The sequence below is a fragment of the Platichthys flesus genome, chromosome 4, assembly GCF_949316205.1.
Source record: "Platichthys flesus chromosome 4, fPlaFle2.1, whole genome shotgun sequence".
NCBI classification, from domain to species: domain Eukaryota; kingdom Metazoa; phylum Chordata; class Actinopteri; order Pleuronectiformes; family Pleuronectidae; genus Platichthys; species Platichthys flesus.
In genome coordinates this window covers 14311287-14337825 of record NC_084948.1, presented here as the reverse complement: position 1 = coordinate 14337825, position 26539 = coordinate 14311287, and the positions used below count along the sequence as shown (strand labels likewise).

At 40.7% G+C, this 26539-nt stretch overlaps 1 protein-coding gene across 1 annotated transcript in view; it reads right to left on the bottom strand.

Moving 5' to 3' along the window:
• The window catches only part of zbbx (zinc finger, B-box domain containing), a 49139-nt gene extending 23623 nt beyond the window's left edge, over positions 1-25516 (bottom strand). The window contains exons 1-9 of the mRNA XM_062385290.1: positions 25388-25516; positions 24816-24929; positions 17923-18007; positions 17325-17376; positions 16668-16762; positions 13499-13594; positions 6775-6969; positions 3225-3441; positions 1606-1765 (exon numbers count right to left, since the gene is read on the bottom strand). Coding sequence (XP_062241274.1) covers positions 1606-1765; positions 3225-3441; positions 6775-6969; positions 13499-13594; positions 16668-16762; positions 17325-17376; positions 17923-18007; positions 24816-24929; positions 25388-25452 — 1079 coding nt within the window. The 5' untranslated portion in view covers positions 25453-25516. The remainder of the gene's footprint in view (positions 1-1605; positions 1766-3224; positions 3442-6774; positions 6970-13498; positions 13595-16667; positions 16763-17324; positions 17377-17922; positions 18008-24815; positions 24930-25387) is intronic.
• Positions 25517-26539: the final 1023 nt, after the last annotated feature.

Here is a 26539-nt window from a genome sequence, read left to right as displayed (position 1 = left end):
TAACTCATATATAATGTCACATGAAACCAGATTTGCGTTTTAAACTTGACAGGGCTGTCAGATCAGGCCTTACAGACACTGGAAGGGGCCAGTGCACACCCCAGTTCTATTCCTGCACTGACTTGTATTACAGGGTTCAGTGCCTCCATCAGAGATACTTTGACTTTTGCAGTTGATGGAGAACCGAGCATTCACTTACCCCCACCCACTCTGCCCAGCCTGCTCAAGAAACCATAATGCCCCCTCTGGTCACAGGATCGATTCCTGTAACCTCTGGGCCTTCCACAAATCTAAAAAGGTGACAGAGTTTACAACTCTGATATAACTAAGCACTTTTAGCAAATTCTTAAAAACGCATTCCTACTCCGTGCTCCCTCCCTCCTTCACTCCCTTTCCCATTATTGTAGACGCTTGTTAAAATTCAACCTCTCATTCTTTCTCTCTGCCAGCCACCGAGTCTCTCTGTCTCTCCATTAAGCTCTGCCACCATCACTGCTGCAGGCTTATTGCACTCTAGATTGGGTCTCTGGTCTATTCCACAGTTAAAGGCAGCTACAACAGGGGACTTAAAGCATTCCAGCTCAGGCAGTCAGTGGGCCCAAAACTGCACTCTGCTCTATTCTCCTCCAGCCTGCTCTCCAGTGGGCTACTCAGCCCAAAAGGAGCTGCTTAAATAAAGGGCTGTAATAATGGGACCTGCCGAAGCCAGGCCCTCAGGCAGTCCACTGCACAATAAGTGCTGAGAAACTGCTTTGTACACTGGTGGGTTATAGGCTGAACACGGAGAGACAAGCGCAGCAGCAATGAAAGATGTGTGTGATGTGAAAACTGTGTTTCCACATACTGTATCAGCTTATTCATGTTTCCAGCCATTGAAGAAACAAGATTATGTGTGTTAGACAGTCAAAATCAATGTTCACAGTAATACAAATAGTGTAGTTACCTTAAAAATGTGCCACTAAGTGACTTCTTCATGTGTGAATTAGTGTTAGTACAACATTAATTATAGTATACGTTACTATTTTTAACAGTTTTAATGAAATAACAATGATTTCACTATTCCTCAAATAGTATTATCACTATAAGCTTCAAGGTGTTGCAGTTATATTCAACATAACAATCAGTGAATGTCCTGAAGAGAAGGGCAAGTTATTTGAACTTTGAACATGGACTGTGTATGTGGCAATGCATTTCGGGTGTGTCAAAATCCACTTCCACCAGTTAGACGCAAGGGTCGTCCTGTTTTGAGTGCACTCTGAGTCTTGAGTGTGTTCAAATAATACGTGTATCAAAATTAGCTAGAGCATTTTCAGAGATGTGATGTGTCAGCTCGCAGCCTGGCTCGTGACTGGTCAATGTGCACCATCTTCTTGGGAGAGCAATCTAACCTTTTGATATATGATATCATTTCTTTGAAATATTTGGTCTCACAGTACAAATATTATCATTGTTCCCACTTTGTCTGACAAGATGAATCTGACCCTGAGTCTGCACAGTAGACTAACATTTAGGAGGAGTATTTTAAATGTTCTAGCTTCAATCTTTGGAAACTATCAAGTCATCCTTTTTTAAATAGAAATGAGATACGAGGGTGTGTCTGTTTACCTGCGCTGCTTCTTGAGAAGCAACCTATCCATGTAGGTAAGGCTGTTGTCACTAAACTCCACCCGGAGAAGTACCCTGCCTGGTCCCCCTCCTCTTCCTTGTCCTTCAGCTTCTCTGTCTGGAGAGAGGTCAGCCTGAGTTGCTGTGGCTGACACTGATACTGGAGAAAAAGAGGGAGGAGGGAGATCACATAAAAATAAAGTTAAGGGAAGAGGAGCAAAATATAGCCCAAAGAAAAGAGGACGTCAGACAAAGGCAGACAGGGGAGAAAGAAAGTATTGTCTGCCAGCTTCTCAACACCTTTCTCAAAACACCTGCCCTCAAGAAGTGAGAAAACACCTTGTCACTACGTCAAGAGAGCCAAAACACAAACAGACAGGAGAGTGCCCCCTGGGAATAAGAAAGAGATGTACACAATACAAGACGGAACGTAGTAAGTGCATGAGAGAGGAGGAGGCAAAAGGTAGGAAAGAGAAATGTTATGATTGTACTGGAGACACTTTAGCAGTCCACAGTGGCAGCTTTAAATTGGGCTAGGGTGCCTTTGGCCTGACAGAAATAATTAGGGCTGGAGGGGCTAGCAGCAATTTGCAGAGCAGAGCGAAGAAAGAGAGGAGCAGAGTCTGTCCAAGCAGTAAAGCAGAGAAAATAGGAGGCCTAATAAAAAGCACAAACACCTTAACACACACACACACACACAGTCAACGTAGAATAATAGTGTTAATAATACACACCCACATAAACCTGGACATACAAACACTGTTGCATTTGGAAACCCAGTATGTGTGAAAAGGCATCAAAATTGCCTGACGCAGTGGAGCTTGTACACATGCCCATGCAATCAGCTGAGGCGATTAATACCGTGGTGTGGAGTAGGGCCACCCCCTAACACTCCTCTCATTATCTCAATATGCAACACCCATGGATTACCCTCCTACTGCCGTGGTCAGCACTTTCTATGAGGCCTGAACAGATCAGTGCAGAGACAGGGAAAATTGGGGGGAGGTAAAAGCTGAGGAGTAGGAAAAAATGGAACGGAAGGCGAGACAGGAAGAGCTAAGAGGAAAAGGATGGGCATAGGTGGCAAACGTGTAAAAACATTTAGTCAAGCTATAATATGTACATCTATCAATGCATTTTACTATTGCTACATTTTTTACTTCCATATATACACTTGACTTTACATTTTGCTTTGTAGAATCAGTTTTTAACAACTCATCAAATGGGATTTGTTCCATGTGCCATGTATATACCAAATACCAGAAGTTCTATTTTTGTTATAAAAGTTTTTTCTTTTTAAAATGCACTGGCATGGGATTGAGCCAAAACACAGAATCCAGGTAACAGTAAAGTCAAGGGAAAAATGGTATCGCAACAACTGAGCAACTATGCAATGTCTCAAAAAAAAAACCAAATTGCCAATGGGTTTGTACAGAGAAAGTGGGGGACAGATGAGAGGGTGGAACAATGAGAAAAACTTGCATGAAAATCTAAGTTGACACTTTTTGCTTCATTATTCTCATTCAAACTTAGTGAAACTGTCGATGCCGGTTAAGATATGAATCCACTTGTATGTATGTGTATTCACGTGTGTGCCTGAAGTCGTCTGCGCAGTTTACCTGGGCGATCAGGTATCCACATAGCTTCCTTCCTTATGGGCTCTCCTGCTCCATCACTCGTCTGTCCCCTCCACTGTCTCACAGCCTCCTGGAAGGATCTTGCAGACTCCACCTCATTGTATTCTCCTCTAAGAAGAGAACTGGGAAATCCCCTCTCATCATCTCTTTTCATCCCCGATTCAAATTGTTTCTCTTCTGTGTAATTCACAACCAACACCTGCAACGAAATGTTTAAACATTTTATAAAGTTATACCCAAAAATATCTCATGGATTTAGTTTTGAGTTAAGAAACTTATTTATTTCATTTCCATTTTAAATTGATCGGTCACTGTGAAGGAAATCTCAGGAGACCTCAGATGTCTTAAGCCAAAGCATTAATTGTGTGTGAGTGTGACCTTTTGGTTATGGTTCCAAATTGGAATACTGGTGGCTTGTATTGAACCGAATTCCACTCAAAAGATAATTCTCCAAGTCGACAAGTGTGTAATGGCATTCAGTTCTGAAGGCTGTCCTGAGGTGAAATTGTCGCATCGTATTGCCAAATGTAATGCAACAGTCTAAGCATTGTAATGCATAAAGCACAGCTGAAGAGATGCAAGCAAAGTTCGAAAAACGTCTCGTGACTCCCAGGATTAAAGAGCTGAAGTGTGGTCCTGAGGCTGCAGTTTAATTACTATTAATGACCTGAAGAAGAAGCTTCTCATACAGTATAAAACAGCTGTGGACAACAGATATTTCACACGGACTGCTTTACTGCTTTAATCACATTAAACCGTAAAGTTTTACTTTGATTTAAACAGTGGGAGGGTTTTTATTAAATAACGGCTCCTTACTTATATTTTAAGCAATATTCCATTGTGCTGTTTCAGTGCATTTTCTGAAATCACTGATGAGCCAGTGGAGTATAGTGACACACACACAAGCGCACAAACACATCTTTACATTTTAAATTTTTAACTTGACCAAGACAGTATCCTACACATGTAGGTCTGTATTGTCTTTAGCCTGGCCTGATGCTTCATACATTTTTGTCTGGGAGCAGTGAGGTGTGTCATAGATTAAGCTTACTTTATAGATTGATAAAGTTAACAGGGCCTGGGCAACAGTGAGAGGGATGGTGGGTCCAACAGAGTGAGTGGGGTGTGGTTAGGGTCGCTACAGCCTGTTAGCTTTCATGTTTAAAAGTTTTAGCATATAGTATTTCTATGACCATTTCAGAGAAGCTTAGTGCTACTAGTGCTGCCTTTGCAGTTTCATAACAAATAACCATATTTACCAAAGTTAGGTTGTGTTTAGCTAAACTATAGACTTTTAACATATGAACTACAGAGAATTTGAATGACAAAAAAATGAAGTAAGCGAAAACTATGTATTGTTTTTGTAAGTCAGATGAAAGCTTGTTGTTTCTACTAACCCCTTAGTTTTCCTTGACATAGTGGCTGAAAACAATTTCACTTTCCTCTTTCACCTACCTATCATGCTAAAAATGGCTTGGTCTGTCACACTAAAGTTAGGTTAAAAAAAGAGAGAGAGTTTTTTCAGACGCTGCCAGTGCATATTTTGCAGTGATGCAGGGGACGGTACCTGGAGATCGTCTTGTCCCGGGCACGAGCAAGACACGCAGCGGCCTCGTGTCTTTGTTTGTCTGTTCATTCCTTGATGTGAGTTAATTGAATGAAAATGTAAATGTTGCAGGCACACCACTGTCTACCAATGTCACATGCAAGGACAAGGAAAAACAAGTCTTTCAAGTTTACCCTCACGCAGGTTTGGCTGTGACCTTGGCTACATTTTTGTAGCTACATAATTAAAATTGAATGGGAACACTTATCTTCAAGTTAGACCACCCAACTACTATAGCGATTGAAATAAAAGCAAAAATGATATGACATTGCATTTCATTATATATTTTTTTAGATAGCGTTCATCAGACGTAAAGCATTTCAAAGATAATTCATCACGTTTTATATCAGTGGCTGTGTGACAGAAGATAGAGCAGGTTGTCCACTAATTAGAAGGTCAGTGGTTCTTAGACATGTCTAAGTGTCACTAAACCAGTGACAAGTTTGCCCCATGACACTTGTACTGTCAGTGTGTGAATGAAATGTATGAGTGACAGAGAAGTGCTATGTGTGTGAATGCTTGTGAATAGTGATAAGTGGTCATTACGAATGGGAAATCCAAAACCCAATCAGTCCCTCTAGGTGTTCCTGACATATCACATTCCCAATAATATGAGATCACTATGACCTTGACCTTTAAACACACAAATCTAATAAGTTAGTCTGTGAGTCTATTGGGAATCTATTTTTTTACCAAACATGAAGAATTTTCTTGCGTCGTTCATGAGGCAAAAAATTGACTCTTTTCCATAATCAGCCTTATTATTGCGACGATTTGTGGATGTTGCTTCTGTGGTTAATGGGATTTAAACATCTTAGCTCTATGAAGCCTGAACTTGTAAGTTGAACACTCGTGTATACAACATGGCAGAGTAGTGTGCCATTGGGACCAGCCAGACAAGCAGTGCTTGACCAGTTGAAGTCAAGTATAGGATAAAGGTCAGCACATTCTCAGTAGCTTCTGACCCCAGCTGTTCGAAATGAGTGCTGTGTGAATGAGGTCAACTGAGCTCTGTGGTAGCTGCAATGTCAATTGGACTGCCAGGCTCTAACTATTGGCGGGCCTTTTTTTGTCCAAAGGTACATGCAGTTCACATGCCTGACAGTCAATGCAGCCTGTGGATATTATATCAATTAGGGTTTGTTTGAGGTCTTTTCAATTGACTCACAGGGTGCAGAGATAAAACTCACATGGCGTAGAGGTTTGTTTGACTTATTTTTCTGCGGGTTATTTGCTGTGGTGATTGTCACAGCAAGCAGTTCATACATGGAGAGAAATTATGGTCATTTAGTTCTAATTGAATCAATAGCTGCTCTGGAAAAATTCACATATTTGTTTACAAAAATATTGTTGGTACAATTCAGATTTTTATGGATTTGTCTCATGAATGTGTACACAAATGGGTTCATAAAGTTTAAGAAATGTATTGCAGCACATTGGAATACAATAATATTTGTGTAAAAATACAGTGCTCTACTAATATTCAGATGATTAAAGTTATTTTTTATATAACATTGAGGTAACTGTGAAGAATAAGCCTACTGTTTTACTATATTTTTAACTTGTGATGAACTGATTTAAACCAGCACATATTTTAGTTCAAGGCTTTCAAGACCTAATGTTGTTTTTTTCCACAATTAACATCACTTCTGTTATTAGAAGCTAAGAACTTTTAAGTTACAAAAAAGCCACTTATCCAAAAACCATGTTAATAAAAGCCCAGATTAAAGAGTCATAACTCAATGTTTCACCATTTCTTACTTTTCTCACTTTCTTGTGTCCTATCAAACCGAATATGCACATTTTTGTTAGATGAGTCAGAGAATCTCCACACAATTATATAATTTAACCAAATGATCCTTGATCATTTATAAATGTTGCAGAGTAGCAGTAGTAACTGAAGCATTTTAACAGTAGACCACATACCTGGCTGGTTTCATGGTGCGCTTGCATTGGTATTGTCACAGCCTCTCTTCCTGGGCTCTGTTCATCTTGCCTGGTACTTGCATTGGACGTTGGTGTGTGACTGGTGCCGGGTTTGGAACAAGGATCAGGACTTGTAAAGGTGCTGGGATAGTAATCGACAACATCTCGAGTGCTCACACGGGTCTGTAGTTCTGCCTGTAAAATAAATCCATTGTACCTGAGATTAGATCAACATTGCTGTTACTGGATAAGATGGCAGCCCCACATTTTCTGTGATATAAAAATACGAAAATTGAATTAGTCAGCCCTTAGTGAATAGCTCAATTAACTGCTGAATGTTTATCCAGGAAACCCACCTTCCATTTTTGGGGGATATTTTGACAGTCAAACCTGTGAATTTTGTGAAAGATAGATTTTAATGTGTTTTATGGAAAAGTCTTAAAATAGTGGCCATTCAAAGATGCAGTAAGGGACAAAAAAAAAAGAGTTATATAGTCCAGAATGGATGAAATATATTTCAGTACTCTGTTGAAAGCTGGAAAATAAGATGCAATATGGGAGCCAACCTGATTTATGTATGTCTTCATAGCAGCTGAACTTGTACCTGTTTTTGCAGGGATTTCTGTCGCTATGGAATCAATTCTGGGACCTATAACAAGTTTCTAACCAAGCAAGTCCCACTTAATGTACACTGATGACATGGAGGTAATGAAATGATGACATGACGGCAGTGAAATAAGGCCACTCAGCTATCATGAACCCCATTTAGAGGGTACAACCTAATCAATTTAAGTGCTTATCCCTACATCAATGGCATAACCTTGAAAGTCACAATGATAACCTCAATTTTATACAGTAAAAGCGTGTCTTTAATTTATGGAAAGGAAATCACATGGGTCCAGTGGGACGACTGTGACCATATCTTTCCCAAAGTGTCTCTGTTGTCCTTGTTTCCTATGTGTCTTGGCTTCATCAGTATGTGTGTCTGCGCCATCTTTCCCAGTGCGTCCCTCCCCCCCTCCCACACCGCTCCATCAACCTTTGCCAATTGTCCTGAATCAATCCACTTTTCCTCACCAACTTCTTTGGGTTTGTGTTTGGTCCAGAAATAAACGAACAGGAAGACACTGAATCACATGACCATATTGACAGGCCACCTACTGCAGTTTGCCTTTAAATCTCATACTAATTCAGCCGAGCAGTAATACACTTCCTTCCATTGCACATCACAAATACACCAATCCTGCTTTTCTTCTTTTAGGAGAAAAATAATCCTTCACGATCAGTAAACCGGTTTTAATTAGTCGTATCTCCGTAATTATGAACCAGTGAAAATGGGTAGCACACTGCATGGGTGCTGATTGAGCTTCTCTGTACCATAGGCTGAACTCATTATTCTGTTCCATTAATCACCACTGACCATGAAGGCTGCTGAGGTTAACCAGACTGTTGACTGTTATCCCGTCCTTGAATGTGTGCGACAGACACACAAAAACAAAATGGAGCTATGGCTATATGGATGACAAGATACAGTGAGATCTTGAGAGGGACAGATGTAGTGTTAAAACAAGGTTGCAAGGCTTCATGATAATTTGAGTCATTTTATGACGCACTTTATCGCTGTTTTGTTCTGTCACCTTGGCTGCAACTCACTGATTATGACAATAGATGGATTGTTTTTGCTTAAGTACAATAAAAAAATAATGCTTCTTTTAATATATGTTTTTCCACTGCTGGTTAATTACTATCTCTCATAGAAATCTAAAGGAAGAAAGAGAACAATTGTGGTCATTATATGCAAAATTGGAGTCTGAGGACTGTTTTGACAGGCTGCCGTGCAGAAAAGCTAGTGGACAACAGACAATTCATATGGCAAAATAAGCCTATCAGCCTTTTTGTCTGGGGTTAACATAAGTAACAGTGGGGAACTTGCTTACGGTGTTTAGGAACCAATAGAAATGTGTGTCGTGGAAAAGATAAAAGGCTTACACTTTACGAAATTACTTCTTTAAAAAACAATATTTTTTAACATCATCTTGTGTTTGTATGTTGTATATAAGGTAGCTTACACCTTAAGCTACCAAGAGCAAGCTACACTAAGAAAAATGCAACTGATACATTTCATTCTCTCCCATCCATGTTCTAGTCAAAGGTACCCCTTTAAATCAGGTATTGCACTACCTCACAACTGCTAGAAGATTACTTTTCTGTAACTCGCCCAATAACTTCTGGCTATCGACACTTCTTCTTCTTAATGGTTTCTGCTGCAACAAAGTTAACCACTGAGACTCCAGAAGTGTTTTGTGGACTCACACACTTCACCCACCCCTCCATCGGCATACTGGTGAGTAGATAATGAGTGAATTTCCATTTTCCGGTGAACTATCCCTTTAAGACTCATGCACAGTAAGAGCACTTGCAGAGTTGGTTCGTGGAAGACAGGCAGGCCAACCAATCATTTGATTGATCGTATTTATTATAGTCCTGCGAGGAGGACAGACACCGGATTGTTTTTCCCAGATGACTTTATTTATCAATGGCTGTCGGGAACAAATTACTAACCCTGGCTACAACAGCTGGTTTGTGGACTAGATTGACTTAGTGTCGTATCAGCATGTATAAGGGAAATATAACCATTTCTCTGTTGTTAGCACCTGAAATGAACCCTGTCACACCTTCACAGAGATTCACACTGTCCAACAAGCTGCTACAGGAAACAAGCAGCCAACCCTTCCTGATCCTAACACCCTCTGATCACCAAGTATTACATCTAGACCTGCCCTCCTGGCAGGTATACCTGCTACTGCCATCCGACCTTTGCAGCTCATCCAGAATGCAGCAGCTCGACTGTTTTTTAACTAAACCGAAATTCACTCACACTACTCCGCTCCTCCGCTCCCTTCACAGGTTACCAGTGGCCGCTCGCATCCGGTTCAAAACACTAGTACTTGCGTACCATGCTGTGAATGGATCAGGTCCAGTCTACATCCAGGACATGGTCAAACGCTACACCCCAGCTCGTTCACTCCGCTCTGCTTCGGCTAATCGGCTTGTTGCTCCCTCACTGCAAGCTAAACACTTATCAAAATCACGAATGTTTGCTGTCCTGGCTCCTAGAAGGTGGAATGAGCTCCCCATCGACATCCGGACATCTGAAAGTATACACATCTTCCGCCGAAAACTAAAAACACACCTCTTCCGACTTTACCTTTAATGAATGAAAAAAAAAAAAAAACTAACAACTCTTTGAAACTAACACTTCTAGTAGCACTTAAATGGCACTTAATTATAGCACATTGTAGTTTTGTTTTATTTTGAAGAAATTGTACTTTCTTGATTCTTGTTGTTCTTGGTCTGTACCCTCGGGGTTGATGCACTTATTGTAAGTCGCCTTGGATAAAAGCGTCAGCTAAATGAAATGTAATGTAATATAATGTAATGTAATTACATCGCAAGAAGTTTTAAATCAGTACAACTGTTGAAGCCATCCTTCTTACTCTGTCTCTCCTTCTCTTCTTTGTCACCAGCCAACAGTGTCATGTGAACGTTTACATGGACTCAGTCTAGGAGTTTTTCCGATCTTGCAGAATTCTAACCCTTTCTGAGGGTGTTACCGATCATACAGTCACACAGCCATAACAACTTCTCACAAGGGCCAAGAGAGTTGAGGTGTAACAGCAGACAGGACTTTGAACTTTTCTCTCAAGCTTTTTGTTTTTGTTCTTAAAAGATTTTTTTAGCGACTTATCAAGTGAACAAATAATTTCAACTATGTGAATCCCTCTCAAGAGACTGATCCAGACACTGAAGGGTTAGACAAATGGAAATGTTTGTATCTTGTGTGCTTGAACAGAATCTTTCACTTAAAATGAAGTTTGGTTGAAAGTCTGGTATGTTCAAATTACACACAACTAATTTTATCCTTTTCTTTAGCTTGAAAAAACCCGAGGGGTCACTGCTCAACCAACAGTGACTTGTTTGATGGGTCGATGGGTAGAAGCAGCAACATGCAGACCTACTGGAAGAACACTGACTGGATTGCTGTTTGCTAAACTGACTTGTTTTCTAATTTCCAACGGAACCGACTGCATTACAACTACATTCATTTGACAGAATACAAGTGAGTTACCTCATAAAAATAATAAGACTAGCATTGTTTGATCTGATTTTGATGGCACACACTCCTGTGAGTTTTTAGATTCATTTTTTTGCAGAAATGGGCCGCAACATCACATATCCAAGGCTTACATACGCATTGTAGCATCCCCACTGCCTGCATTTGCATCAGCTCTTATATATTCATGGATCAACCGCCTGTATTTTGTAAATCTTGGATTCAAGCCACCGCATATTAGTTTCCAAGCCATCTAAGTGGGGCAACCCCTCACACGCCAGTTCCATGAGGATATTCAACAGTTGAACCAGCACCTTTGACTTGATTTCCGCAGCATGCAAGAGATTCAGGGCTGGCTTTTCTTCTCCTCGTGTGATCACGCTTGTCTCAGCACTATAGCAAATGCTCTGACTCACAACCCCCTGTCTGTCATTTAACAATGCTACAGCTCCTTGTGGTTTCAATTACTAAGATAGGATGAGATCCCAACAATCCTGTATAAAAATTAAGATTAGATAGCGCCATCCAAGCTTCTCTTACCTGCAGTGATTAGTGTGTGTGTGAGAGGGAGGGACAAAGAGAGAGAAAGAGAAGATAGTGAGATTTTGTAACATTAAAATATGTTCAATGTATGTGATAATGTTAATTTTAACTGCATTATTTTGCATTTCTATAGTCCACTTATATGTAGCACTTTGTAGTTTAGCTTTTTTTAAACTAATGTACTTACATGATTCTTTGGGGTTTGTACCCTCACGGCTGAATGCACATATTGTAAGTCGCTTTGGATAAACGAATCAGCTAAATGATATATAATGTAATAATGTAATGTACCGCACACAGGTTAGGCTAAATCTATCTGTGTGTGTAAGGCCGGCACACGGGCAGATGAGGTACTGATGAAAGCCCCAACACAGCATGCTGATGAAATTAATATTCTGTTTTTGTCTTCCTGTCTCTCTTTCTATGATTCTCCCTCCACTTATTCTTTCTAAGGCAAATGAAGCAGGATTAGCATAGGGAGAGAGATGGCTGCGTCAGCTGCATGTGTATAATCCCCAGTTTTTATGTCCTGCCAAAATACGCAGTTTTGTGTGTGTGTGATTGAATAACAGAATGCAAGTTGGTGTTTGAGAGAACTTCCACCCATGCATCACTGAGTGCTGCGGCGAGGACAGAAGAGAGTGTTGTTTTGTCTTCACTGATTCGGTACAATGTGTGTACTGTTTGTCGCTGTCAGTGTGTGTGGCTTTGTTCCACCATGCTGCCTACCCAGTATATACTAGTGTGTTGACTATGTAGAAGTAAGTCAGAAAATTGACTTCATAAGGGCTAGTTTATCATGGGCTGTTCATGGCAGTGTGGGTTCGGCCAGGTTTTGATAAAAAGATTGGGTTTAGAATGCTCATTTGTGTTGTTGGTGAAAAGATGCAATAACCATGCATGTCAGAGGCAGGGTTACACAAAAATACACAGAAATATACAAAGAACATTTTGACAGGTAAACCATAAAAATGGAAATTCACAAAGCCATATCCCTGCACACAGAAATCCCATATCATAGTGTGTGCTTCTAGAGGGAAATTATTGTGCCCAAGAAAACAATAAAATGAAAATTAGCTGGCAAAATCACACACATCCTGCGAGGCGAAAAGCAGTACAGCCAGCAGAAAGTACATGGAGTAACTACATGAATCAAACACAACACACACACACACACGCAGTGGAGAAAAACAACACAAGGGACTCCCACATTACACAAGTTACTAAATCAACAAAGCTGAATATGGCCAGATATTAAAAAATATGTTTTTTCCTTGTCCTTCCATGTCCACCGTGCATTTTTTGCATATAGATACCTGTATGTTTGTTAAGTTCATACGATAACTCTAACATCATATTCTCAGTTGATTGATAGCAGAATCTTGTTTTTCCATTTTATGGATCAAGTGTGCTGGCTAAATTAAACTCTCTGCCATTGACCTGCTGTCTTGTCTCTCTGTCTTATCTTTGACTGAAGACTGCTGTGGCTGGTCTTGGGTTGACTGCTGCTCAAGGCCTGTTCTCCGTCTCAATGTGAGTGTGTCATTGAGTCTCTCATTGTATGTGTTGTCCAGCTATGTCTCATGTTGTGGGGACCTTAATCTGTTCACATAGTCAAGTTATGGGGAAAAAACAATCCCCACAACGTTAATAATTAAATTTGAGGGTGAAGATATGTTTTGAGGTCAGGGTAAGGTTGGGTTTAAGTTGAGGTTGGGGTGAGGATAAAGCCAGTGCTTAAGGTTAGAGTAGGTCTCCGGGGATTTAATGTTAAGTCAATGCAATGTCCCCTGAAGCCATGACAAGACGTGTGTTTGTGTGTGTGGATGTGTGCGTGCACGCATACCAAGTGAGTTAGGGTGCAGAAGCAGAGAAAGGGGGAAGAAGAGTTTGTGAAAAAGTAGATACCACAGCCAAGGATGCAAGAAAGGTAAAATGAAGAATGAGTGAAGCAGAATGGGATCATCAGAGATATTATTGAAAGTATCTATGTAAGAGAAAGAGACGGAGAGAAACAGACAAAGATCAGGGTGAAAATCAACTTGATGCACATTGTAAATTCCTCACCTGAATGGGGATCATTCTGTGGAGCTTCAGTGCCCCCTTCTGGTGAAATCTGGCAAAGCAGCCGATACAGTAGTGCTCCGTACATTCAACGCAACTCTGCAAAACAGAGACACACCGAGAAATAAATGGATGTGAAGATTTTTCCATTCATGTGGCTGAGGCAAGCATTAAATTAAAAAAAGAATGATAATGCAATGAACATGTGCGGTATGTGCAATGATCACAATGCACAAACAGTCTGCAGTAACGACCAGAAAACTCATAAAGCAATACTTCTTAAAGATTTAAACCTAAAGCTGGAGATTGTCTCTCTTCCTCTAAAATCAACCTTTCCAAACACACTTTGAGAGGAGGGATGAATATTGAAATCGAATCTTTAGCAGGATGCTGCAAGGTGTTTGAGTGTGTGTGTGCGTGTGTGTGTGTGTGTGTGTGTGTGGGTGTGTGTGTGTGTATGTGTGTGTGTGTGTGTGTGTGTGTGTGTGTGTGTTTGTTTTGTGGGTGAGTGAGATTGAGCATCTTAAGGGAGGTCATTATCATTTCTATGTGTGAGAATTTGGTCTTATTAGTGAGGGAGAGTCCTTGCATCAGCAAGTCTGGGAGATAGGCCTAGATCAGGTGGAGGGAGAACACAGGCAAGAACACCGGGACTAGAGGCAGCGAATAAGAAGGGAAAATCCATGGAGGGGAAAGTGGGAGCAAGCACAGGACCAAGGCTACTTAAAATCTATAAACAACAAACAGTAAATAAACAGCCGATCCAACTTTGGGTCTATTCATTTGGCATGCAGGTATTTTTTCTTCATGCATCATCAATACAGAATAAACTTTAGTGTAGTAGAATTTTAAGGTCTGGTTGGTAGGTAGGGTTGGTCATTTGCTTCTGCAACCATTTCATTGTATTTGTTGAAATCCACCTCAAGTCCACCCGATAGCCAATAATAAATCATGGAGAAAAAAAGAAAAGAAGGCAGTGTCTCTCGCAGAACTGTGATAAACATATCAAAAGACCTGTCCGACTGCGCGCCATAACCCATGCTCTAATTGTGCATGACTGTAGCCCTCAGCGGAGGAGACGTGCATTGCGCATGCAGAGATAATAACCAGAAGGGAGTCAATGCTTCTAGCTGCTGTTGGTTAGTGTGTGTCACCTGTTTTGTAAGCGTACCTTTCACAAGAGGGACGATGGGAGTAATGGGATGTAAAGGCAGCATTTTTTTGAACGTACAGCCTGCATGCGTTTCCAGGATTACAAGCCCGAGCTTTTACTGTTTTTGGTAACAGTACAATATATTTAATATAGTACAGAGGTCTTACCGTGCAAAGTTTTACCAGCAGATTCTCTTTATTATGTATTAATTAATATATATTTGTTACATTGTGGCGATCTGTTTCTGCTCTTGCTCACATATCAGTCTGTGTGTGTGTGTGTGTGTGTGTGTGTGTGTGATATGCAAGTGCACAGCTGCTATATAGCCCTTTAATTGTCCCATAAACAAAGGCCTGATTTCCTCTATCAGCCTGAGGATATATTACAGAACGTCCCCAGGGTGTCGGAATCCCTCTCAGGCGGTGAGCGCCACAACACTGCCCTCTCGTGTGCTTCGCATTAAGGAACCGAGGATCTTTTTTTGCTGCGACAATTCTAGAACACTGCACAAGTGTGTGTGTGTGTGTGTGTTTGTGCATGCATCTGTGTGTGTGTGTGCACATGGGATTTTTGTAGAGTCATAGTTTAAACAAGCCCAGATGTGTATACGACTATCAGTTTGTGAGTGTGCATTTATGTGGTTAAGTGCAGTTCCAGACATAATGGCAGAAACAGAGTCATAACACTCTCCTATATTGCCGTCATTATTGGGCACCGGGGCTGTCTGAAATGTGTGCATGTATACACCAGTGGATTGTGTGTATCTGTGTGTACATTTAGCCCACACTACTACAAAAATTGCCATTAAGCCCCTCACTAAGGGGCACTGGGGGCACTGGAGCCTTCATTGGACGATTCAGCACCATCAGATGCACTATCAAGCAAATCACCACATTACATTTTACCACATTGTGTGTGTTGCACTTAAAAATACCTTACTCTAAAACAAAGTGGCAGAAAAATGGAGGCTGTCAGGTGAATCAGTTCAGTCCCTCCCCTTTCGTTCATTCCCTCTTTCAGTCTCTCTTTCTATAACTATTCCTCTCCTTCTCACTGTCTCTCAGAAGCATAATTTATTCAATTCTAAACTGTGCTGGCAGTCAGAAATACGATAGGAATTACACATGAGTAGCTGAGGATTTAGAAGGAGGGGATGTGGGAGTGACTGGTCATCAAGCATGCATTACTCAGCTCAGTCCGACACAGACTGCTATACACACATACACCGGTACACATACACCGGGGCTTTTCATGTCTCGCTTTCTCCCTTCCTCTTGTTCACACATACAGTTGCAGGCCACAGTCCCTCCTCTCGAGCAGCCTTGGCTGAAGAGAGCGAGAAAGAATAAACAACGGTGCCCTCAGAGGTCTCGGGTATCGATGAATGGATCCAGCTAAACTGTTATCAGTGCAAACACAAACACACGGAGAGACCCGACAGATTGGAAAGCAGAAGCACGGCGAGGCAGAGGCAGCAAGAGGAAAGAAAAAGACAGACAAACATTATTGAGGGGCAGGAAAAAGAAAGACAGAATTAGGTAAGGATATAATAGAGGGGGGGAAAGGGGAGGTTGGTGGGATGACAACAATTTGCGAGTGTAAGAGAGAAAAAAAAAGGATTTAAACACATATTGCAAGGAGAAAGAGAAGAGGGATGGGAGATCAGAAATGAGAATGAGGGCGACAGAGGGAACAGTAAAGCACAAACATGGTGATGGACAAAATGATGGACAAGTAGAATAAAGAGAGAAATATACAGGCAAGTGACAGATTCAGCTGTCGGTGTAGGTCAAGTTTTTTGATTGCTGGTATTAATTTACAAATTCACTTAAAACATTTCATTTTAGCTCAGCTCATGAAATTATGGAAAAATGAAGGGCTCAATTAGACACCTGATGCCTCAAGAAAGAGTATGCCCACAGGAGGCTGGTGACTTTTGGTCTGGTAGAAAGCACATAAATTAAATATACAAACATTTCAGCCAAACAGTGTTGTTTGGGTTAGTTTCTGCGCATTTACCAGTCCAGCTGTCTTGACTTCACACTGTCCACAGATTGTTCCCGTCAGCCTGTTTTTCCTAATCGTCCGAGGCAGTGGGGGCGGCTGAGGCTGGACTAAAAAAGAGCAAATATTCTGTTCATTTAATATCACTGACATTTTAAGATATTTGTCTGGTAATAAGGTAGAGACGAGCACAGAAACTGTTTATACAAAACATTTTGATAAGAACCAGACGTGCATGTGGTTTCTGTGCAAAAAGCAAACTAGTTGCATTCTTCAGCCTCAGGGGTTAAAAGCATTTCATACACAAGATACAATCCTTATAAAGATACATTTGCGGTTACTATATAGATTTAATAAGTTAAAATTGTTTTGCTTTTGCATGTTCAAACATTACTACTACTGCCAAGTTTTGCTACTGGCTAGAGATCAATCTTTAACAAGAGAAATGTACAGATTGGCCTCTGCTATGGCAAGTATCCAACCTATTGAAGTCAACTGTGGGCGAGGCACCCTGCTCCGGTTAGCAGGGTGGTGCCCTGTAGCTGCTCTTGAATGCTAACATCATCATGGAGGGTAGAGAGGATTTCAGAACAAGTTAGTCTATTAAAGGACCAATGGATTTTGGCAAAAACGTCTGTGTGAGGTCTGGACCAGGTTGTGCAAACTACTCACCTGTCAGCGGTTCATTCTTCAGCATTCGGATCCTCATCTTGCCTGCTGACAGCTGGGGAGGAAACAGGGAGGGTTGGAGTGACCTGAATTTGTGTGGATATATGTGACCTATTCCTAAATCTGCCCTTTGCTACATTTCTTTAATGTGCAAACAACAAAATAGATGAATAAAAACCTGCTATATAAAAGGTTCTCTTACATGTATTGAGTCTGTGTCATAAAATGAGTCAATCTATTCTTGATTACAGCCCTTAAATGTTGTCAAGCTGGTGAAAATTTATAGCAGGGGCTGGCATCTGCTGAAATTAAAATGATGAGAATGAAATCATTCTCGGTCTTCTTCACTCTAAGGCAGTACTAAACTAGATCTAGATCTATGGTAATAATTTCTAAAATTAAGCTCCTGGGTGCAAAGTGCTATCTTATCTCAAGCAATGCTTGGTGGCCTTGGTGTTTTAATGGATGGACATATATTTTTATTCACATATGGGATATATATGGACATTTGAAGACATCCCTAACAGTGCAATCAGGCTTAACCGGAAGTATATATACAAAATTAACACATCATAAAAACATCCATAGATTTCTCTTGTACCTTCTGGAGTCTGTTCTCCTTGAACTTCTTTGCGCTGTTTGAAGAACCACATTGTCCAGACGACCATCTAAACCCTCCTGAATGCCTGAAGACAGAGAAAATATGTGTCTTTCTTTGATAATTATCAACAAAATGCAGCACAGAATTGAGTTTATATAATTAATAAATCCTAGTAGTACATGTATAAATAGTTTAACTTGACTGCAGCGACTGTGCAAGCCACAACAAAAACATTCTCAAACTGTGAAGGAATTGGGAGATTTGGCATCAACTGCAATGAAAGCACTTTTGCTACAGAATGAATTTGTATAACAATGCCAGACTTTGAAAAGAAAAGCAACAAATGTGAAAGAAAAATAAATATCAGCATGAAAAAGGCATAACATGATTTAATCCAAACTACCTCAACCAAAATCCAGGAAAAGGTGGTCCTTAAGGTGCAAGGTATGTGCAAAGGGACACACACCTTTACCTCCAAAGCAATCTGACTTTGGCAACATAAATTGTAGACATCACAAAAGAGGTTAGTAGAAAAACCTACTTAAACCTCAACAGACACAGACATAGGTGCATATGCAAATGCAATAACCTTTTCGACACACATGCAGGACGCTCCTGTCAGCAGCAGAGAGTGTAGAAGTGGAGAGGAATCCTCATTTTGACATGAGTTATTCATGCTCATGTTGTTGAATTATTTATGCTATTTATGCTATTGTGATGTCTGGCTGTCTTTGAAAGAAGTTTATTTTGGATTGAGCTGGCAGTCTGTCAGACTCGATTTGTGTGAGTTAGAGTGTGTCTCTGACTGTGTGTGTGTGCGTGGTTGGTGTGCGTGTGTGATGACAAGAGTTGCCAACACCCCTGACACCGTTGCTGTGCTGCGCTGACACTGAGGGTGGGCGTCAGCTAATCACACCGGCAACATCACCTTGGCAACTGGACTGTCGCTATAGGGAGACAGTTGAGGCAAACCCCTGTCTGCGGGATGACAGGGTGTCCCCTGAGGACAGGCAACCTGGAGAGATAAAGTGTGTTTGTGTGTTTGTTTGTGTGTGTGTGTGTGTGTGTGTGTGTGTGTGTGTGTGTAAGAGAGAGTGTGTGTGTGTGTCTCTCACAATCTAATCTACGCACACTCACGCTCAGTTACATTTACTGAGCCACTGTACACGTATGAATAAACACTCACTTCAAAATAATAACATTTATATATTTCTAATAAACAGACATGTTCCCACGCACACAAAGCTCAATCACAACTTCTTATTTTAAAATGCTTTCAAATACCAATAGCAGCCTATGTTTTTATGTGTGTGTGTTTGTGAGAGAGAGAGAGAGAGAGACAGTTTGATCCAGCAGTGTGGAAAGAATGTCATGCTGTGATCTGACAACCTGTTAATGAAGAAAAATAAACACACACACTTACACTCACACCTATTCACACACTATCACTATCACACATGATTGATCACAATTTGCATATTGTAAGCGAACATCGAAACACCAAATGCCACCTCGTCAAAAAATATTAAAGTCAAGGCCAAGCAGACAGAATGAAGAGTTCTTTACGTCGGCTCAGATCTACTCTATATTTCTAATGATAAACAGATGCAATGAAAGCGAGTGGAAACAGCAAATGTTTAATGCTATCCCAGGTCAAACACCACCTGTCATACATGGACACATTCAATCCTGGCAAAAACAAGACAACACACATAAACACACCCACGCTTCTCACCCAAAGGATGAAATAAAAACATCTGTGCCCCCCCCCCCCCCCCCACACACACACACAAATGCATACACACACTTTAAAGTCTCGTGCCAAAAAAATTGGGTCTTCCCTGGATTCCCTCGCTCCCAGTGAGACGAGAGGAAAGGTCAAAAACAGAGAGGGTAAGTCAAAAGTGCAAGCGTAATTTGTTCTCAAAGATGGTTTCTGATATTTTAGACGGCTCTTATTAGAGTGATGTTCAAGTTTGTTTTTAATTAATTATCTGATGATATAAAAACAAGTTGAAAAGTCATGTTTGACAGCTGGGCTTTTGATTGGTCATGGGCATGTATTGGCAGGTCCTCAATCCCATCAATAACTCAGTCCCCAGATGGCTACTGTATAAAATCTGGCTCCAAATATTTCTCACTTGGCACAAATTGCATCATCAGTACTATTGGCTTCATTTCTGGATGGTGGAAGAAGTTGAGAATATGTCATCCATATTTTTATACCCTCTTTGATTGAGAACGAAAGTAAATTGAATCCTATAAACACAAACATAATCACTTTTTAGTCCAGCATGAACAATGCTGGTTGCAGGCCAATGCATCTGCATGGTAGACATAACTGCTACAGACTGAAACTAGTGCTAGAAGCAGGGAAATGAATGAATCCAGCACACCTGAGATACAAAAATGTGACGAAAGAAAGAGTCAACAGAAAGAGAATCACAGCAGTGAGAAAGCAGAGGACGCCAGAAAATGGAAACTTCAACTGTACTTAAGGTAAGAGCTAGTGTCTGTAAGCCATGCAGGACTCAAGACAAAGCTACATTAAATCGGCAGGCCAAAACAGAGAATGATGAACTGCTCTCGCCCCAAGCTGCCGGTCTGGCTTTATTATCGCCTGTGTGCTCTTCAACAAACTGATTATACCACACCTCCTCTCAGCAAAGTGAATTTGTTCGCCTATCCTTTAGGATGCACACTTGAGGGTGTGTGTGTGTGTGCACGAGTGTGTCCCGACACTAAGACAAAGACGAACAATTCACCTAGGTATCGGGAGCACTGAGATCTAAAAGATAAATTGAGAGAGGAAAAACACAACACATGGTGCACATTACACAGACACACGGTACACTCCACAGCTTGAGAATAAATAACAGCCTGAAGATCTACAGCAAAGGCGCTTCAAACATGCACCCACAGGTTCTGAGAGGAACAGAGGACATCCAGGTAACCTTCACATTATTCACCAGAACACCTGATTAACTGCCAGACCTCCTTCCGCGTCCACTTTTTCCCATGTCAGTCAGAGGAGAAGTGATAAGAACTGTTTCTTCTTTTTCATTAGAGGCTTACAAATTAATTGATTCAAAGTGTTAAGCTGGATTTCACATCTACAGGACTGCTGCATCGCTACAAAGCCTTCAGATAAAAGACAGGAGGAAGTGAAGCCACATTAACGTGAGCGTCAATTGTAAAAGCCTGACAGGACATGTGGATCTGTTTTATTTTAGCACTCGATAATGTAATTTAATCCTTGACTGCCCGGCTTCAATTCTAGTTCAGGTGTTTTCAGCCACATCATGTGTCCTACAAACTTTTTCTTCTACCTTCCATTTTAATCGAACAAACAACAAAACAAGCCGTGTTTTGGAAACAAACTGATTAAACAGTATGGCAGGAGGGTACACATGAAAGACAGAAGCACAACTTATCATCTGACTCATGTCACCTGATTTAAAAGACTTGCTGTAAATGACAGAGTGCATTATTCCCCTCTTCAATTATAACAATAAAAAACATTTTATATAGTACTTTTCTTAACACTGCTAATAAGTTAAGTCCTTTAGAAGGAAGACAACGGTGTTAAAATGTTCTATGACAGTTGCACTCTCCTTGACAACAGCTCTGCACATTCCATGTCAGATCGTATACGGATGGCGCTATCCGGAACTCAAGCTACAATGTCCTGGATATGAGCATTCCCATCTTACGCATTTAGAGCCACAGATTGCGCAGGAGCAGTTGGTAGTGGGGTGAGGTCCCGGCCAATACACATGCTCTACCAATTGCAATTCAGTCTCTGCTATCAATCATGGTGTTTACATACATAATTCAAATCAAATTAACATGAAAACAAACATCAACCACATAAAATGAAAGGAACCATCTTTGAGAAACATTGATGTGTACTCAGAATTATTAGATGCCCATGTTTCATTCACCAACATGGAGGAGGCAGAGTTTATGGTTTATACTGCAGCCGGTCACCAGGTGGCAATGGAGACACTTGATCATTCATTCCAACCAAGTCTATGGTTCAGACTGATTAATGACATCACTATAAAAAAAACTCACTGGAGCATTATTAATATAAGCTAGCCTTTTTAAAGTATCATTCTTAATTCTAATAAAATATTAATCTTTTTCAGTTAGCTCTCAGATGCGAGTATTTATTCTATTTACACTTTGTAACTGAGGCAGCCGAGTCTTTCTCCTTCACCTTCACTCACTCCGTCTCGCATAGACACAAATCCCCACTGCGCTCCAATTCTTTCAAGCTGACGCACACAAATATAGAATCTTTGTCAGGTCGGTCAAGACATGGGACTCGGGTGAGACTCCTGTCCTGTCGAGATTAATGTGTCTTTACAAATTAAGGAACACTAAATAGATTCAGCTGAAAAAAGGTTGTAGTCACACCCTCTGTAGCCTGCAACACAAGGGGCATTATTTATGGAGCCTAGTATCACAAACGCACGAAGGCAGACACACACACGCACACACGTTGTCGTATCTTGGGGTCGGCGGAGCGCTAAATGTTGCAGTATTTCAGTGTGACAGGAAACACTGTGTTTATGTGCTTATCGTTTGTGCTGCCGGGACAAGATGGCCCTATCCCCATGCTGATGTATGGCTTCTTAATTACTGATAAACAAAGTAGTATTCATAGAGTAGGACATATACACACACACACAACACATAGCCTAATTCATTACGATACTAATATATTTTTGGAATAATAATGTAAATCTGAAGCAAGCATTAAAAATGTGTAAAGAGCGTCTCATCATACCTCAGCTTTAAATCACTGATGCTGTAATGAGCACCGCTGCCTGTAAATGTGTGTTTGTGTGCATCGTTTTCTGGCTTTTACTATCTGGAAGTGTCTGTGTCTAATATACGGACTCTGCTTCTCACTAAAGCTGTCTCTGAGTTATGTGCTCATATATTGTATTATACACCCCTATTACATTTTTCAACATAACTTCACATTGGGTAACACATCTCTCAAGTCATTAATGGAATTAGATGAAATGGGGTGAACTTGGAATGGAGAATAAAACAATCACATTAATAACTAGAGTTTGTTTTCATCACACAAATTAATTTCCTGCTCACACAGGCAAGAATGCCCCTCAATATGAATTTGCTGGATAATGGTCACAGTATTGGACCAGGTACATACGCTGTAATAAACTGGTGAGGGGAAATAAATGCTATTGTGTGTGTGTGCGAATGTGTGAGCTGTCAAATCCAATTAAAATGTATTTGAGGATGAGCATGTAAGATTTTCTAATTTTAATAGTCTCACACACACAACAGTTATGGCCTGATATAAATTTGCAGCAGCATGTGTTTGTGTGTGGCTGTGTGTATGTGCCAGTGTACTGGACCACAACTGCAGGGCCAGCCCTATAAATGTGAATGCCCCTGACTGACTGAGCGATGAAGTTACACCACTGGTCACCCAGCTGACTGTTGGAGTTTCTCCCACTGGCCTTCATTTTTATGAAGTCTTAAGAGGAGCGATTATAGGCAGTGTTGTCAACTTGGCACTTTTGTTGCTGGATCCTGACTTTTCAGATATGATGGGGTTTTGTTTTCAGCAGTTGAGCCATTCCACAACACTTTTTAACAAGATCCTTTTGTTTGAGTATGAGCTGGTCCCTGTTAAAGGTCCCATCGCATAGAAAAGGACTTACCGGTCATATTTGATATTTGATTATAAAGCAGGTCTGGGTGCTATATAAATACCATGAAAGTATTAAAAAACTTGAAATACACACTTCCTGTTCCCACAAACAAACCATTAGGATATCTGTAGGAAAATAGAAAAGAAAAGGAACAGCCTTCTACTACTGTATGCCCGCCCAGCATGAACCAACCAGTCCCATCGTTCAAACTTGCTATTATTAGTTTTGTTCGGCCTAATTTCAGTTTTGATCTGATTAATTCCTCTACCAGATGTTGCATTCTTTTTTATCTCTATGTCTTAAGTTTTTATTTCTTTTATGAGTTTCACTTGGAATGAATACTGCCCAATATTATATATGTTTCTTTAGACTGTAAAGCATTAAAACGGAGAAATATTTAGAAGAAATTAAATACTTTTATTGCTTACATTTTGAAGTCAATCCCTCCATGCTCAACATGCACTCTCATTACTGTCTTTCACTTGTGGTTAACATTGCTGTCCATTAATGACAGCGAATAGAAAATAGGAGGAACATCTGATACAAGTTGTCAGGACCAAGTGTCTGTAGGGCTCCACTGACCTTTAGAATAATCCACTAGATGGGTGAGAACCTACTTTATCTATGAGTGGCTTTTCAGATTTTCTGACTTCTCCTTTTCTCCCTTCAGTTGCAACCTTTCCATGACCTTAATGGGAAGAGAAGTCATTGACCGTCCCCCTATCTGTCATCTAGTCACCTCCTCCATCTCTATAACTGTCTACGTCCATTGCTCTGCTGCAGCTGATGCAGTTTCCCCCCCACCTGGTCTACCTCTGTCACTGTCTCTCCATAACTCACTAGTTCTCCTCACTATGTGATTAGCAGTGACATGCTGAGATTCTCTCTTGTATTATTTTCATGGAAACACTGCAACCAACACAGCTTAGAAATCAAGAGGACGAAGGGGTTTTCTGATTCCCCCCTTCCCCTCTGTGATTGCTGATGTATCTGCTGCAGCTCTTCCTGCACATTTTAATTGTCATGTTTCTCTCTTTCTCTCTCCTCCCTCCCTTTTTCACTCACCTCATATCCTTCTTCAGCTGTCTCCCTTCCATTCTCACCTTCCCACTTAAGTCTGCCCCGGCTCGTCCTCTCCACCTCTCTCTCTCCTTTCTCTTCCTTTTCTAGTGCACTGACTGTGATACTGATACGCACCCTCTCTCCTCCTTCTCTTTACTCATGCTCTGTTTCAGCTGTTGCAGTTTCTCTTCCATGTCTTTGCTTTCCAGGGACAGAGTCACCGTCTCCATCTGTAGCTCTTGCAGGTTCCTATGGCAACAAACACATACATATATGCAATCAATCAACAACGATCAATCATACAAATGACCGGCTCTTCCAGATTGGACGTCCAGGCTTTTATCAATATGTTCAATTTATCTGCTGCACTGATAGATCCCTGTTGCCATGACTGATCCATACTTTAATCAATTAGTCACTGGATCAGGATACCACCCAGCAAGCCATCAATTCAGTCAATTACCTGTTGGCAAGTGAGAAACTACAGTGGGAGGTTGGACTCAATTTTGCACTGGTCAGTTATTAAGGGTAACAAATAGAGAGCACTGAAAACTATCAGAATCCCAGTCATAAGGTTTATCTTGCCCAGAACTCCACTTTGTAAAATGGCCATTCAGGTATAGATGGTAAAAGTGTGGCAACAAAGAGACCCTAATGGGCTTCTACCAACTGCCTTAAATCAAATCATTGATCTTATCTTATCTTACCTGGCATTGAGTTTGACAGATTTGGCCTTGCTGTTATGAAGCACCACGAAGTCATTTAAATTCATGTCTCCTCTGTCTGTGGACTCTGGTATTCCTCCGGCGTATTTCTCTGCGCCTTTTACAAAGAGTGTCTTCTGCAATAAAAACCCAACAGTAATGACATAAAACAGGCTATCACGCTGGGCCCAGGCTAAATCACACAAAGCCATAAATTAATACTGCTGCAATGAAATGAGTAAAATAACAGCGAGAGATTTGCTCAAATGTGCGAGAGGCAGTTAAAAGAAGCCGTCCGGTGTGTTTAAATTGGGTCTGGCAGACTTATGTGCTTGAAAAAAGGATTGAAACTCTTTAAAATCAGCAAAATCCAATTACGGATTTTATACAGCGAGGTAGCCACACCTCCTGGCAACTCAACCGATAGCAAAGTGACATTAGGTCGGGGTGAATGGCTACAAAAGGTTTCACTCAAGGTGGGTAACAAGGAACCAGCACCTGAATCAGAGCATTGATGAAATGAGAAGTTTCATGATGGCCACCTGACCTTTTTTTTTACCATGTCACAACTGAAAAACCACTGATGTAAGTGACCTTTAAGTGTCCATTGAAGCTCTCTCTGTGAGCCATTACCAGTGAATAGGATGCAGCCTTGATCATTTTGATTGTTATTAAGTATATCTGCGCTTTTCCTGTCTTGACCTCAATCATCTATTGTAGACACTCAGATGACAGACATACTCTGGTATACTGCACATACTGAATGTTTTTTTTATTTTGATTTATGGCTGGGCGATAGAGACAAAAATTATGTCATGACAAAACATTTCCAATCGGACAATATCCATAATTATCATGATAAATATAACATTATTATTTATTTCAAGTGTAAAGACAGATTCTTGCTCCAGAGACTCTTCTTTGTGGGCAGAGAATGACAAACACTTGTACTCAAGTTCTCACTGTCCTTGCACAGTGAATACAAAATTATATATCAATATATCAGATTTTTGTTATATTACTACTATCATTGTTATTGTTTTATTGACCACCCTACATTTTGGTCTTAAGCTTGTCAAAGTAATAGCTTCGACACAGTGACTCCAGATGTGGGAACAAACTTCCTCAGAACCATTAAGGGCAGGTTTTTATATA